This window comes from Micrasema longulum, unplaced genomic scaffold, assembly GCF_059751315.1.
Source record: "Micrasema longulum isolate JH-2025_06_02 unplaced genomic scaffold, ASM5975131v1 h1tg000017l, whole genome shotgun sequence".
In the NCBI taxonomy this organism is placed as follows: Eukaryota; Metazoa; Arthropoda; class Insecta; order Trichoptera; family Brachycentridae; genus Micrasema; species Micrasema longulum.
The window spans coordinates 87,569-105,242 of NW_028277225.1; the positions used below are offsets into that span (position 1 = coordinate 87,569).

At 31.8% G+C, this 17,674-nt stretch overlaps 1 protein-coding gene across 1 annotated transcript in view; it reads left to right on the forward strand.

Annotated features, from left to right (window-relative positions):
• LOC148285641 (elongation factor-like GTPase 1) overlaps window positions 1-17,674 on the forward strand; it is a 29,712-nt gene that overhangs the window by 2,381 nt on the left and 9,657 nt on the right. Inside the window, exon 2 of the mRNA XM_088242447.1 lies at window positions 2,269-2,453. Coding sequence (XP_088098573.1) covers window positions 2,269-2,453 — 185 coding nt within the window. The remainder of the gene's footprint in view (window positions 1-2,268; window positions 2,454-17,674) is intronic.

Genomic DNA, 17,674 nt, shown 5'->3' on the forward strand with positions numbered 1-17,674 from the left:
TAAAATTATTGAAAGGGTTGATGAAATGAAATACTTAGGAATTATTCTTGACTCCAGATTAAATTTAACATCACACTTTGAATATATACGTAAGAAAATTTCAAAAAAGATTTTCTTCCTAGGAAGAATTCGAAAATAAATAAATAAAAAGATTGCAGAACTTATATACAAAACAATAATTGCCCCTCATTGGAACTATTGCTCTACTATATTATATTTAGCTAACGAGGGAGACATAAACAAGTTTGAAATACTACAAAATAGAGCAATGAGAATTATACTGAAAAAAAGCAAATATAATAGTGTTGAAAAAATGAGAAAACAATTGAACTGGATAGGAATAAAGAAAAGACTATTGTATAATGTATTTGTATTTATATATAAAGTGTTTAATAATCTCATGCCAAAGTATTTTATAAGTGAAATTATATTAAATAGAAATGTACATAAATATAGGACAAGAAATAGAAATAGGATAAGACTACCACTTAAGAAAAAAACAAAATCACAAAATAGCTTAATGTATAAAGGGTTAAAACTGTATGATGAGATGCCTGAAAGTATGAAGAATGAAAGAAAACTTACGGATTTAAAAAAAAATGTTATGTTTATTGTAATAATGTAGTTATGTAAGAAATATTTAATAAGTATTTGTTATAATTGTAAATATATTAGTTAATATACAATGTAATATTAACTAACTTAAGTAAATAAATAAAAAAAATAATAAATAGAAGAATAAATCTGATTTGGTTTTTTGTATAAAATTTTTAATAATCTTTTTGATGTTCCTGATTTGGTTAAATGTATTTATTTCAATGTGCCTAATAGGCCGATAAGGCATCATATTTACTTTAGATATATTAATATATTTAAGTCGAATTCGCACATTAATTCTCTGTTCCCGAGAATTCACTCTCTCGGGAACAAATAATAATCGGGTAAATAAAAATAAGAATCGGGATGTGGTCCCGTGGCTAGTGTTGCGGACTCACGGGCCAGAGGTCCGAGGTTCAAACCCCACTCTACCCCAACTTGATTTACATTTTTTAATAGTGAGTTATTTACAACTCGTTAAAAATGGCCACCAAAATTGAAATACTTGGGTAAATTATAAGAACGCCAATATTTCTTTAAATATATATTTTTTTAAATATATAAATAAATGTTGATCATTTTTGTTACACGAAGGTAAGAGGATTAGTCTTATGCTTCAGTTTACCAGTCCAGGAACTATGAAATATTGTAGTGTAATAATACCCTTTTAAGTAAATATTTCGTATTAACCATGTCGGGAATCGAATCCGAGACCTCTTGCATGAAAAGCAAACGCACTGACCATTACAACACGGGGCCGACATAAATACACTGATGATCAAAAAATAGATATATTTGCTATAACTTTATTATTCAATTATTTTTTAAATGTATTAAATAGCATTTTAGTTTCTAGTATTTTCATTTATTTTTTATGTATTTTTATATTTGTCATTGTTTATAACCTCTGCATATTATGTAAAAGCTTTTTGAGCGTTTATAAATAAATTAATGTTTTTGGTTGGAAAAACGTCATTTTTTATAACATAACTAGCGGACCTAAAAGACGTTGTCGTGCCCGAACGTTGGTTTTCTTGCTATTAGCTTGGAAAAAGCCTTTTCATTGATAAGTAGGTACCTAGGTACTTGTTTGTGATTAAATTCCAAAACTAAAATTTTTTAATATTCAAATATTGAGTATAAGTAGGTACCTAGGTACTTGTTTATAGTTGAATTCCAAAATTTAAAAGAAGTATTTTCTCAAATATGGCATTCTTTTTGCAAACGTCAAACTCCGGTCCCTTCGCCAACAGAGGGGTGAACTTATGTGGGAATACGATTTTTAAAAATGTATTGAATTTGATATTATTTTAGTATTACCAAAAATCCAGTAAAAAGAAATAAATGGGTAGAAATGATAAGGAATTTAAGTAGAGAATCTGATTGAGATCCACAAAAAACTAATGCTGTTTTTAAACATTCAAAAATAAACTTTTTTTATACACAAAAAAAATAACATGTTTCCTTGTTTTTGTAAATGCATTCTCTTTGAATGCACCCTGGTAGATCCATGAAAAAAACGTTTATGCTCTTTACTTCTTTTTTACATATAAGATTGAAGATTTTATATTTTATTTATTCAACATGCAATAAATACACGCACATAACTACAATACAACATCATCTCTGTCCATCACCAACTTATGATAATGGATTTTGTCTCTTCCGCAGGTCCGATGTATTCCGTGCTCCGTAGAAGACACGGCCGTCTGCTGACGGAAGAAGCTGACCGCCTGTCATCTAGCTTCTCCGTAGTGGCTCTTCTACCTGTGCTGGAGTCCTTCAGGCTGACTGACGAGCTGAGGAAGCAGACGTCTGGTCTGGCTACCATGCAGCTGGTTTTCAGCCATTTCGAGGTGAATTCATACATTTTGTTAGCAATATTTTTATTATATTCAAATATTTGTACACATATTAATACTGGGTATTTCTTAGTCCCTGGGCTGGATCATATATTCATCTTACATGTTATCATATATTATATATTTATTTGTTGCAACCGGTAAAGTGCAGTATGCGTCTTTTGGTGCGGATTAGATAAGAAAATGAAAAATATACTGGATTTAACTCGAGCCTAAATGGATAAATGACCTAATCAAATATAACGTTTGTATTTCAATAAAAATAACTAAAATATGTTGATCGATAAGTCACTTTATTTTTTAACTTTTAGAAAATATTCAAATCGTACCTTAAGTTTTATGGGGACCACTTGTTTAATTATTGTTATTTTAATAATTGTTCCTAGGTTTTATATTTAGTTTTATGTCTCTAGAACCAATCGATATTTGAATGATTTGCCAAATAGGTAAAATAAATAAATAGGTTTATATGTTCGGCTCTCGCGTTTTGTCTTAATTCACAATGATGTGACGCGCCGACCGCAATTATAATTTGAAATACCTAAATGTGTTACTACAGTAGATACGTAATATCTGTATAGACACGTACGTAATATTACAACATTTAATTTATACGCAATCCATATCTCTTTCAAAGTTGCTGTTTTTTCATATATGGTGTGTGAATATCAAAAAGGTACGTCAAATTTTTCAACAGATCTATTTCATTCATTATATTTCTAAAGTCAGTATCAAAACATTTTTTCAATAAATAATACGTCTAACCAAAGGCAAAAACTGTTGAATGGCTGAGTTGATGGCTGGTTGTATTGATCGGATGAAGAGACAGGATGATTGATATTTCTGGCTCATGTTTGTTGTCTCTTGTGTTTAGTGTTCCCCGTCTTCTTGTCGTCCTTTATTCCTTCCTCCTTTGTCTCTTCGCAACAAAAGGACTTCTCAACACCTGTCCTGTTCGCTATTATTCTGATCTTCTCCTAACAAGCGCAGATTATTTTTTTGCATTCGGCCACATTCCCATACCAAACTTGGGTCAGCGTTCGGAATAAATAATTTTGGGCAGTTGAAATGTCAAATATTTGTAATACCTTACATTCTGATCATTTTTAAGAATTTATTTGTTTTTTTTTCTTATTTGTCACATTATAAACAATAAAAATAATGTATTCTCACTAGGGTAACCCGTACCGAGGACACTTAGCATTATATTTTTTATTTATATGCTTGAAAACATATTATACATAATTTCATATAATATTTCCAAGGAGTTTTAGTAAAAAAACTCATTTAGGGACATGCAGATAACAACATTAATAACAGACGTATTTATAGTTTAAAACTATTATATTATTTTCAAAAGCAGAATAGAAATTAAAATACAATACAAATTAAAAGAGGATGAGAAATTTCCAAAAAATACAACATAATTCATGCTAATAAGGTAAAGAAATGAATTCAAATTTATATGTACGTAATACAATCTATAAAAGAATAAATTAAAATAAAATAATTAAAGAGTTTAAAAGTTTTAATTTATTTCAACAGAGAGGGAATTTATAATTGAGAAGGTGGCCACTTTACACACTGTGTAACATTCACCATTCTGCCCATGTTTAAACATCCACATTTCCTCAACTCTTCCATCTGTTGACTTTTGTGAAGTAAAGGAGCTGAAACCTTTATTATGTGGTAGGAAATCCAGCCAGTCTCCAAGCATTTGGACATACTCAAACATTGTTGAGTTTTAAAGTTACATGTTTGTATATAATGCAAGCTGAATAAGTGCGAGATAAAATCTTAAAAAATTACATAATTACAAGAAGGAAAAAGTTTTTAAAATTAACAAAATATATGTACCCAATACTAGCTAAAGGAGTGTGAAAAGCTTATTCAATATTTTATGCAGATAGACAACGTCCCCAAAAACTCACAGCTAATGTGTATTTTTATTTCGATTCGTATTTTTATATGTTGTGATTTATCAGTTATCGGGAGATCCGTAGACGTCGAGAAATTATTGATTACAAACACAATTATGCATTCCCCTAACACACGTATTAAATCGATCTTTGAAGTAATTATTTAACAATCGTGGGTTGCGTTGCATGAAGATGCATACCTATGTACTCGTATATATCAGTGCATTCACGTTACACAATTTCCAGATAATCCACAATGTCAAACCGTCCATTCGTTATCCCTTCATCTTATTAATTTTAATATTCCCGTGGGCGTCTGGTGTTTTTTACATGTAGTAATAATAATTTAAGATGTCTAATCCTCCGTCTCGAGATTGCATCTCCGTCGGCTACCAAATACGCCTCGCGCCCATCAACCATAGTTTTATTCCAACGCGGGTATAATTAATGTCCGGTAGCCGATGTTTACGAAAATAAATTAGTTTCTCGATAATGACCGTGTGTAGGGCCAAAAAAGGAACGAAGGGATTCTGCGTCCAGTTTTCTTTTTCCCGGCATTAGACATGTAATCAAAAGCCTGAATGAAGTGCTTATTAAATTTGCTCTTTCGCCATTTTTTTTATACAATCTCTTACAATTTTTAGATAATGCTAATATTCTATAACCTGGCCCCTGTAATTAAGGCGCATAATTTTGCGATAATTACGCCGAATGGTTAGTTTTTCGTGTTCCCGATGAAAATCAAACTATCCGTAGCGTTTGATGGCGTGTTTTATGTAGGCTATAGGGACCGCCCCGTTTCCTACGTAATCAAACGCAATAAACAATACACATTCTGCAGATTGTATTGCAGTTTCTTGCTAATTTCGATGACGCCACCTCTAGATGTATTTTTTCCAGTGGCAAGGTAAGATAAAATCAAATAATTTCTTTGCAAAATTAGTCTCTCACGATTAATTCGGTTACACGTTTATCAGAACAATTTCAAATGTAAGATCATTTATATAATAAATGCAATATCAATTTTCATGGGTACAAATGAAGACCTTGTTCTATAAACATCAACTTTAAAAAAAAAAATCTAAAACAATATAATTGTTGTTAATTATTCCCTGTCTATGCGTCTATACAATCGTTCTTTACAAAAAATATTTAAAAAAAATCGTAGATACATCAAATTCAATTCACAAAATGCTGTGTTTTTGTGAAAACAACAATTGTCCACACCAATGAGTTTAAAAACGGCAATATCAATTTGTGCGAATGAATAAAAAATATCCTTTAATTAGCATTTCTATCACTATGTAGCGGCACTATCATTCATTGTTTGACAGTTCAAAGGTGTTCTGGATAATCTTTTATATAGGGTTTTAGCAGTGTTTACTGATATTTTTTTTTAATTTTCTATATGGAGAGTTTAACTAATATTTACTCGTTTTTAAAGGCCACTTTTTTTATTTCAACTATTCATACTAATTTTTGTTTATTTTGCACTAAAAACCACAAATTAATGTCCTAATATTGTCTAAAAACAGCAAATGTCACACTAACATTTTTTTGATATTTAAATATACATACAATATTAATTTGTAGCGTTTTCAATTTATATACGGTGCACTTAAAGTACCAATATCTATGATTTTATTTCATTAAAATACTAAGAAGAGAAGTATTCAGTTTGAACACTCATTTTAACATTGCATTTGTTCCGTGACCTGGCGGTTCTACAGTTCTGTGTGTGAAATAGAACCAGAATCCTGGACGAGTGTTTTTGACGTGTTGACTACTCTCCCGATGGAATAAATCAAGTGAAGATTAGTCCGCCTCGCGGTCAGTTAGAGCTTTTGCTCATAATGCCGAAGGTCCCGGGTACGTTTTCCGGCAAAGTCAATTGACATATTTTTATTTGCGGTTACTGTGCTTAGTGCGCCGTTAATTTTTTTGCCCGAATTCACTCTCCTTTCAACATCTTTTTCTACTCTTCCGTCTCTCGAAAACATGCTTCTCAGGTGCTCAAATTCTTCTACTTGTTCGAGACATTCGTTGTTTACATTTATAATGCACTCGGTAACCTCAGTTCCTTTTTAATTATTCTAGAGATCGCATTTCGACCTTTTTTTAAATAAAATGATTTTTTCTCTTTTTGCACTAAACTCCGGCGTGTCCCGTGCCCCGTGCCCCGCGCCCCACCACCAAGACACGCTGAGCTTACTGATAAATACACCAATCACGGACTCGAAATCGAGCTTATGAAGTTTCCACTGCGTGAAGAAGTAGGCAATAAGTTTGATTTACGGACGTTGGAGGAAACTCGGCCCGAACAGCTTGTCCGTTGACCAGCTAGATAGGAGTTTAATGAAGGGTTAGGATACGAGTGTACCTACTATCTACACGAGATATGATGTGCCTCCGAACTAAAATTAGTACCTAGCTATTTTCCTTAATCTCACGCTGTGAAGCACTCATTATTTTTTTTCCTAATATTTAAGTATGGCTTTGTTATTCCTTCCCCGTCGTGTCAAAACAATTCGGGTTTTTTTATAACTGTGTTGTAATGTCCGAACGGATAAAGAATACACTTCTAGTTTAGTTTAATACGCGGTTGACAGGCGTACCATTGTCGCTATATTTCAACTCTCCCTTCCCGGTGATGTGTAGCTGGTACACATTGCATCTAATAACTTTAATATTTCCATAAATGTAATAAATTATGGATTGAGATTTTCAGTATTCCTCCGTTATACATCAAAGTATCGTTTTTTTTTTAAATAAATAATTAATGATTATTGAGAACAGAAAAAGCATTTAATTGCGTTTTGCGGAGTACGTAGTAAAAGAGTAATCAACATATATAACCGTCTCACACACTCTTTACGCCTCACTCTCGATAATACAGGTATATTCAGGAGCTAGAGAGACAAAACAACAAAGTTTCTAGTACTTTTCCCAGGTGCTAGTTAGTGGCTCTCCGACTTTTGTCTGGAGCGGTTCTTTCGCCCGCGCTGTGAACATGAGCTAATAGTTATTTTCATGTTTTTAGCAATAAGATTAAAAATATTATCGCTTTTGACTTCAACTATAAATAATTTAAGCAATTGTCAATAAATATTATACTTTCCGATTTAAAATCTCTCATTTTTGCATGTGTAATGACGTTCAATATACTTTAAATATTCGTTTCAATATTTGTCCACTGTAGTAAAAAAAATCATTACGACTTCAGTTGAATGCGTTCATGTAGGTACATTAGACGTGTTTTCTGGAATTAATCGGAATCTGAGAAATCTGCACCATAACAATATAATTTCGATCCTTTTCACAAAATGGTGTACAAAACAAAAAAATACTTATCTTATTTTTTGTTTTGTACACCATTTTGTGAAAAAGACCTAAATTAGATTGTTACGGTATTTATTACAATCAATTTAGTGTAAAGTTTTCGCAAACCAAGTTTTGTAAAATTCCCATTGAAAATAAACGTAAAAATGGCATTTTTCAATAAAAAACGATAAAAGCGCCATCTATGAATAATTTGTTTCATATTTTCGTTTAGAATCACCTTAAGATTATTGTAAAGCTATTTGTTCTTTCAGTATACAGATTACACGCCCAGATAATATTCACATGACTTCGAGCTTCGCCATTACAGTCCTCCTACATTACATTTTTAATATTTTATTGCTTCGATATTATTCGGATGAAAGCAAAGTCTTTAGTACATAACTTTATAAAAATAATCCTTCGGTCATCCTGTTATGAAACGAATAATATTCTAACCTAGAATCTTCTTTAAGATTCTCCAAATGGCTTGTTATTCTCCTCTCGCAATACCTTAACGCGCTCCACATACAATAGAAGGAGACAGAATCGATTTCACGGCGTGGTTTTATAAGAAATAGCATGTAACCGAGTTATGGCATTTTTCATATTTTACGACCAATCCCTAAGAAATTCTAGATTGAGATTCCGTTCTTGACTTTAATGTTTTCGCTTACAACTTTGGATTATTTTTAATATTTAATTTACGGCTTTTTACATCCTCTTTGGATTTTGAACTTGACCTTCTGTTTATAGTTTACCATATTATAAGAGCTCTTCAAACACCTGCAGATGCAGAGCCTCGAGTAGAATATAGTTCTCATCACATTTTTAAATTTGGTTTTTTCTCAATGCTATTTTTTTTAATGCGATATAATCTACGAGTGTAATGAATCTAAAATAAACAAAACGTGCTATAATTCAAATAGTTTTTAACGTCATATTATGTAGAAACTCCCATTTTTATTTTTATTGGGGATTACGATGAAAAGTTAACACAATTGATTTTTTTTTTGAAGCCAATAAACAGGCTTAAGTAAGCCCTAATATATTGGCATTAATGAGTAATACTTAATCTAAACATCCTTAAAATCTGCTTAAATTAACAAAGTGTATAATTAACAAAAGGTATGTATATAGCATAATCTAGGCGGAAACGGCAAGTGTGACATCGCGAGTCAGGAGAGACAACACCGCTTGCTTCTTAAATGCCTGTCCTTGCTGTAGGAACACATCGACATTACCGTTTAGTGAGATTTCGTTCAGGATATCATGGGCATCTATACAGTTAGATATTAATTTGTGCAAGAATATCAAACCAACCAAAATCCTTTTGAATTCTAAACTGAAGATATGAAAGTACTCTAGACGATCATAATAGTTGTTTATGAAAGTATTTGATCCGATTCTAAATATTAACGATTTTAAAAATTTACGTTGCGCCGATTCAATCCGCGTTATATGAATATTATAATTAGTATCAATTTTTGTGTTCTGTTTTCAACGGAAATCAAACTCGGAACTATTCGCGCGTGAGTCAAGCGTCTTAACTACTACACCACGGAGGCCGCCTGTTTGTAGACAGGCTAGGGAATTAATAGATCTTGATTTTAACCAATTTGGATCTAAATAACTCCCTAGGGAGGAAATCAAGTCTGTCTAGTTTATAATTGAATTATTTTGACTAATTCTTGTTTTACGAAAAGATAATCCGAAAAAGCTCCGAAGATTGTAGTTTATAATAAATAATATTTTGAGTTTGTCCAAAAAAATAACAATCTTCTACATTACCTTCTCTAAAATACTCTTCGTCTCTGTTGTAATATGTTAATATTAACAGCTCCCCAGGGAGTTGAATTCAGTCCTGGTCTACAAAAATTTGAACAAACTCAAAATATTATTGATAAATCTACCTGGTCCATGAAGTAGATTTTTTTTTCAGGAGTTGCTTCGTATGTAGGTGAAATAATTCAATTATATGAATCTCACCCGCATAAATAAAGGTTTCTGCTATTTAACTTCACAAACATGAACATATATAAGAATTGAAGGAACATTGATGTTTAAATATGGGCAGAATGGTGAATGTTACACAGTGTGTAAAGTGGCCACGTAAACTTAAACAAATTTATAATGAAGAAAAAATAGAAGAATTTGAGATGAATAAGTCACTCAGATACCAAAATAATATTAAAATTCCTAAATTCCACACAAGTCATGGTCAAAATAGCTTTGTCTTCAAAGGTGTCAAAAATAGGGTATTTTCATAAACTGGGAGTATGATTTTTAATGTATTCAGTATTTAAAGAATATTTTTACGATTGGAACCATATTACTATCAAAATCTGAAACGAATGTTTTCATTTATAATTTCCTATTTAAAGTTTGATAGAAATAAAACGGCCCGTAACTGGCCAAAAGGGTTGATGACGTCACGCGTGACTTATATATCCTACGTTCACTCAAATCCTATACTGAGATACTCCGACGCGGGCGGCTTGTGGCTTTTTATTTGTTTTTTATAGTTAAACTTCGTCTTTTCCTTTGTTTTTTTTTTGTTTTCATTTATAAACATCCATAGCATTATGACTGAAATTGTTTTTTTACAAGGAAAATTCGATAACTTGCCCAAAATAGATATAATCATGATGGGTATTTTTTTCTCATCCAATACAATTTTTTTAAGTTCCGAGTATAGAAATGTAAAGGCCGTAAGGTAAGCAAATATATAATGTTTGCTTCCAAAATGTATTCATTTAAATAGTTTAATTATTTGCATGTACTATAAATATATTGTTTCGCGTACATTTAATGCAAAAGGGAAGTAACGTGACTTTGACACAACATATTCCATAAAATACCATTGCTTGTAAACATCTCTGTTGCTCGAGTGCGTGTTAATGCCTTTTTTATTAAATGTGATTTACTTATTAATATATCAGCTAGGGTAAATTACGGAGACAATGCCATAGATTACATTCAAGTTAAACGGACGGGTGATATTTGAATGGTAAAAGGTCGAGTCACCCCAGCAGAACATAAAGTTAGAACCAAATCGTACTCGGAGACGTTGATTTGCGATGAAGTCTAGGAAATAATAGATTCCTGCAAGTGTGAAGACTGTCCAGCATCTCAAGGTCAGTTACCATTTTGTAAATGCAATAAATTTCACAAATAAATTAAGTAGGTTTTCATACAGCAATTTTTTAGTAATTTTATTTTTTATTCATTTAGAAAACCAACAGTTCCACAAATTAAACTAAGTAACATAAGTACAGAAATATAATACAAATATAAACAATAACGTTCAAAGAATAAACTATTTTGGTATTGTAGTACCTGTCAAGCTTTATAAGTGCTAATTTCAGTACCTACTGTTAGTAAATGTTTATAGTCTACAGTCTACATCATAAAATATAGTATTTTGTACTGAACAAGACCTACGGAAAAAAAATAGTGGTTTGTTTTTTTTAACATCTCGTTTCATAACGTTCAAATGCGTTCAACCATTTTTTCTGCATTTTTTCATTAGGTACTAGGAATGGCCAAAAAAGCTTTATTTTGCGTCTTCACCGTAGTGTTTGTGCACATCGAAACTAAACAGTACTTGTATCTTATAACTAAAGACATTTTATGCGCGTTAATTAGTTAAAACAGTGTAAAACAACCGATTACAACAAAAACAACACGTAGGCTATACAAATTCGTATGAATTTGTTTGAACGGTCAGTCAAATTCGTAACGCGTGACGTCACAAGCCCATACGGCATCCGAATGTTCGTTTTGGCGCCAATTCAAAGTATACGTTTTTAAACCGCTCTGAAAAATTAACGCGTGGACATAAAAAAATAAAAACTGTACAGTTACCATCGTAATTTTTTTTCTATTTTTTTGGACAGTAAAAAAAAAACGTGAAAATACCCTATTACAATAATCTCCCCAATGAACTAAAATAAATTCAAAGTAAATCTAAAGAATTTTTTCGAACAAGCGTAAAAACTGCATTCAATTTTAATTAGTACGAATGTATTATTATTGTCTGTTTTTCTTTATACCATCCCATAAGTTTTTTTTTTCTCATGTACTCGTTTATTCAAAATAATATAAATTCTAATAAATAAACAACTATAACAATGTAAGTCGCTCTCCAAGCACAAGAGTTTGTCTCTTTTTTGTGAGAGTTACAGTTATAACATTTACTATATGTATAACAGTAGATTTGCATAGAATAAAAAAAATATTTACCATTTATGAAATATATGAATAAAAAATATTTTAAAAACACAGCCCATGACAGGTCAAAAGCCCTCTAGATGCCTAGACTTTTATTACCTTCTCTAAAATGTTCTTCGTCTCTGTTGTAATGAATAATTTCGTTATTGCAATTTGGAGCGGCTTCAGGCGACCATAAAAACGACTCGCGAAAGACACGTTTAACGATCTTATAAATTTGAATACAAAAAACGGAAAAAGTGTTGCCACTCGTTCAGTTTAATCCCGACTAATTCCATCGGGCTACCGGACTTACGCGGCCGTTGTCCAACTTATTCTTTTTTTATTATCATCTCTTTACGGCAGGTTTTTTATTCCTCTCATACACAAATGCTACATTATATTATTATATTACGGATGGATGTGGTCGTGAATACAGTAGCCGAGGTATGCGCCCATTGCCGGCTAGTGATAAATATTTTTCAAAAATAAAATAAATATTGTATACGTAGAGAACTGGCGGCTGCTGACCAAAAACCTTGATAGTGCATTTCTTTACATTTTGTCGCTTGTATAGTAAGCTGGTTAGAAGCCAATGAGGAATTCCAGCCCAACCCGGAATTAAATTTTAAAATAGTTTTCGTGTACACGTGAATATTTAAAAAAATTGGAGTAGGATGAAATATCTCAAAAACGAACGCAAAAATAAATAAAAATAGTATTCATTTTTAAATCGTAAATAATGACGTCACTCCTTATATCTACGTGTAGTATTTCCGGTTTCTGCTTTAAAGCCCCCGCAGCTTGTAAGGAACATTTTGACCATAGAAAAAAAGAGTATAATTTGTGATTGAAAAGTTTTTTCAACAGCGTAGCCAGATCTGCCGTTCGTAAAAACAACCATAACATAGAAATGAGCAAATTATGATCAACTAAATGAAGTAATCAAAGCAATATTCCATAGATTCTTGTCAGTTTTGTTATTGGCTGGAGAAATACAACTCACCGCAGTCAGTGAAAGTAAGAACGCCAACCTTTTCATGACGTCACTACTGAAAAGTGACACACTGATTACAGTCATTTGGTATAACTTTAAAAATCATATCTTTGTAAAATAACGCACAATATATATATATATATATATATATATATCTTTGCTTAGTTAAATAGTACGCTAATAGAAAAAAAAAGAAAACAGTGGAATTCCTCATTAGAGTACAACTCTACTATATGGTCCCCTTTTTACAAAATTTCCATAAATAATGTTGAAAAAGTCCTACGAAAAAATTTTAAGATTCATTAATTTCAAACTGCATATTCCTATAGAACAAATAAACTTTATGTATTTGTTTTTTTTTTTTAATTTACCTACTGTGGAGGATCGCAGGAAAATAACTGACCTAATATTTCTATACAAAATCATTAATTCTAAATTCGATTGTTGCGAACTCCTGGATTTAATCAATATTAATATACCAACACGTAGAACCAGACAAAATAGTCTATATTATTGTCAACTTTCTCAAACCAACTATCTTTGTCTCTCACCTATACCGCGTATACACAGACTAGGAAACGAATGCACCTCTCATATCGTCATTTTTAACTCGAGTCTCTGTGAATTCAAATTATATCTTTATAAATATTTTATGATGTTCTATAGTAACGATTAACGAATTATTCACAAAAGCTACTTATGCTAATGATCTGTTGTTTATTCATTTCATATCTTTTGTATGCTGACAAACATACATGTATAAATATTTCTTGTTATTTTTCTTTTTCTTTTTCTTTTTCTTTTTCTTTTTCTTTTTCTTTTTCTTTTTCTTTTTCTTTTTCTTTTTCTTTTTCTTTTTCTTTTTCTTTTTCTTTTTCTTTTTCTTTTTCTTTTTCTTTTTCTTTTTCTTTTTCTTTTTCTTTTTCTTTTTCTTTTTCTTTTTCTTTTCCTTTTTCTTTTTCTTTTTCTTTTTCTTTTTCTTTTTCTTTTTCTTTTTCTTTTTCTTTTTCTTTTTCTTTTTCTTTTTCTTTTTCTTTTTCTTTTTCTTTTTCTTTTTCTTTTTATACCCATGTGGGGACCAGAGAGATGTTATCTATGGCCACAGTGCCCAATGGACCTATATAAGAGCGCGTAACACGTCACTCGCCCTTCTCTGTCTTCACCAATATTCAAATTTACTTTAAAATATTATTTGTGTAATCTTTGTATTTTCGTGTGTAATAAACCAAAAATTGTAAGCAACTTAAATTATTTTATGTATTTATTCCTTGAGGTTATTTCATTAAATCCATTCAATCACAATATGTTTTACATGAATTAACAAATAGCTACTATCAAGTAGAGTATTTACACCCATGTTTTAATATTGTTTTTTTAGTTAATATTTATTTTTTGTAAATCTAACTAACTCATTATATTGTTATATTTTATATTGTAAAAGGCACTTGTACCGTATAATAATAAATAAATATTATTACAATATGATCAAGCGATAATAATATGACATCACGCGGATCGGAACCTGGACGCTAAGTACGCCACCGTTTATAGTACTAACATTATACGCACATTATCGTAACTAAATCAACTAAATTCGTACTAATGTTATGCCATTACGCATGTTTAAAGTGACATGACGTTGGAAACTAACATCATACCTCAAATCTGCCCATGAGTTGGCAATGCCCTAAGTATGTATATTGTTGTCTCCCGCTAACGCACGATTCACCGATCTCGCCCAAATCACGGTTTTGGAAGATATGGTATTTTTCATACAAATTCAGGGTAAAATATTTTGTAAAACAGAATGCGCACAATGACGATTGCGCTTGCGCAGACAAGATGATAAAATCGTCCGATAGAACCAATCTCATTAGATTTTTGGCGCTATAATATCGCAATGAAACCCTGTTTCTTTGTTTTACATATTTTTGCTATAAATGTTATTTATTTACACATGTTTTTACTTGGCAGTGCACTGCGCTTATGCACACACTAAAGAACCGCCTCTGATGTAGAGTTACCGATTTAACTTTTTTACAACATAATGTTTTGACTACGATAGAATGTTTGTGATTAAGTTTGTTATCAAATGAATTATTCACTAGTGAACCCGACAGACCTGCTCGAACGTTGGGTTACCTGCTATTACCTTGGAAAAAGACTTTTCATTAATAAGTAGGTACCTAGGTACTTGTTTATGATTGAATTCCAAAACTAAAAATTATTTATATTCTAATATTGTATTTAAGTAGGTACCTAGGTATTTGTTTGTTTGAATTCTAAAACATAAAATAATTTATTTTCAAATATAGAATTCTTTATGTAAATGTCAAACTCGGCTCATCTCACCAACAGCGGCGCACTTTATTCGTATATGCGATTTTCAAAAACGTATTTAATGTCAGTTAATATTATTTTAGTATTACTCAAAATCCAGTAAAAAGAAATAAATGGGAAGAAATTATAAAGAATGTAAGGAAAGAATCTGATAAGGATTTATAAAAAGCGATTGTTATTTGTAAACATTAAAAAAAGCTTATTTGAAACACAAAAAAACAACATCCTTCCATTTTTTTGCATTTGCATTCTCGTCGAATGCAACCCTGGTAGGTTGATGTAAAGAAGATTTATGCTTCTAACTTATTTTTTACAGATTCGATTGAAAATTTTAACATCTACGAATACACGCAGCGCAAAGATCTGCATTTCACTGAAACCCGCACGTAAATCGGTTAAGCCGTTTAGGAGAAGTTCAGTGAGATCACACGTACAGAGGAATAAAGATAATAATACAAAGAAAATACTCAACTACGTGTACTCAGAATCTTGTACAGATCGTTGGTCCGGAGCAGGGTCGAGAGTGCTTCGGGGAAATGGAGTCTACACAAGGCGAAATGTTCCCTCATGTTGGAGAGGGTTAAAAGATGTATCTCTACATTAGAGATGAAACAAATACCCGGTAACTATCCGGCCTAATTTTACTATCCGGCCGGATATCGGATAATAGCTCTATGTTCAGCCGGATACCGGATTATTACTTAATATCCAGCGGATACTCAATATTCATTTAACTGCGAAAATTTCATGAAATCAATTCAAAAAAATTGATTTATTGATTTCGACCGAGTTTGGTAAAAAGGAAGTAACCCTCATTATTTGAAAAAATACCGGTTTGTGTTTACTATACGCTCCTAATTTTAAATGGCAAATAAACCTTGTTTATTAAAATATATTTTTTAATTAAAAATATTGTTTTTGCGTGGAAAAAAAGCGCAAGGGGTATATCTACCCAAAACCATTACAATTATTTAAATAATAATTTTATAAAACGTTTTGATCAAATGAAAAAAATTACCGGTTTTTATTTTATAGATATTAATATTTTGTTTTTAACTATGAGAGAAGTTCGAGTACCGGGGTTTTGTTATTGTTTTTTAGACAATGGGCCGGATATCCGGCTGTTTGGCTATCCGGCTTAGGGATTTGCCAGATATCCGGTATCCGGCCAAACCAGTATTAGTTCCATCACTACTCTACATTATGGAATGTAATTGAAGCGAATTGAGATTTTTCGCTTAAGTATTAGAATAAGATTACCTTCATAAGTATTCAAAACTCGGTACTGCACTGGTATAATTATCGGAGATAAAAATTAATCCTTAATTAGTAAGTAAAATCATGTTGACTTTAATGGCTACGATTTATACAAATGCGAGATCGTACTTACAAATCCAACACAGCAAGGCAATCGCACAAATATACATAATGATCATTCATCTTGTATAAATATGTGCCACACAAACTGCCAAATTAGTTTGGTAGCGGATCGGGCATTGGCAGATTGGCGCCCAATGCTTTCTTGGCAATTCTCACAAGTAATAAGTGATAACTGATAAATGATGGTTCGCCAGAAACAAGGATTCAATTTCTCTTTTCCATTCATTCAAAATGTATTTTACTTTCATGCGATGCGAGAGATATTGTTTTTGAGGAAAAACTGCGTAAGTTTGGATGTTCTATTAAGAATATTTTTATATTTCTTCTTCTTTTTCCACATCCGCAGCTAAGTTGAGCATGTGCACATCACCAGACGCCTCTAAGAGACCCTATCGCTAGCCAGTACTAATTAGGAGCAATCTAAGAAGATACTTCCTTCGGCACTCGGTCAAGTTCTAAAATAGAACTTATTTAAGAGATTTAAAACTTAAAACATTAATGTAAATAGAATGGACAACTCAAGAATTCCTTACATTGCAGCTAAGGAAATTCCACCAGGTCATCGTCTTCCTGGTAGACCACCTTGTAGTAAACTGTTTTCGTGTAAATATGATTATATTAAAATTGGACTTGCCAGAAGTCTTATTGCATATATTAAAATGAATGATTCACTTACATGTTGCATTGAGTTTTATTACTTAATTGACTAAAGCAAATGTTAGATTAAAATAATGAGAAATGTGGAAAGTACTGACTGAATTTAGCCGTTACAGTAAATGAGACGAATTTACATTTTGTGTCGAGTGTCAATAACTACGTTGCTTTATACGTTTAGTACCAGCGCTGATCGAAGAAAGTCTTATTTCGATTTTCGTTTCGTAGCGGCTAGTGACGTGTTAGTTTGGTGGATTGGAGGGCCTGGCACTTGGTGTTGCCAGTGCCCATAACCTACAAGGTGTAGGGACACAAAGTCCGAAAAGTGGCAGCTTTCTGCCAGAATAGATCAACAGATCTTGACAAAGAGAAGAAGAAAATGTGGATTTAGATCT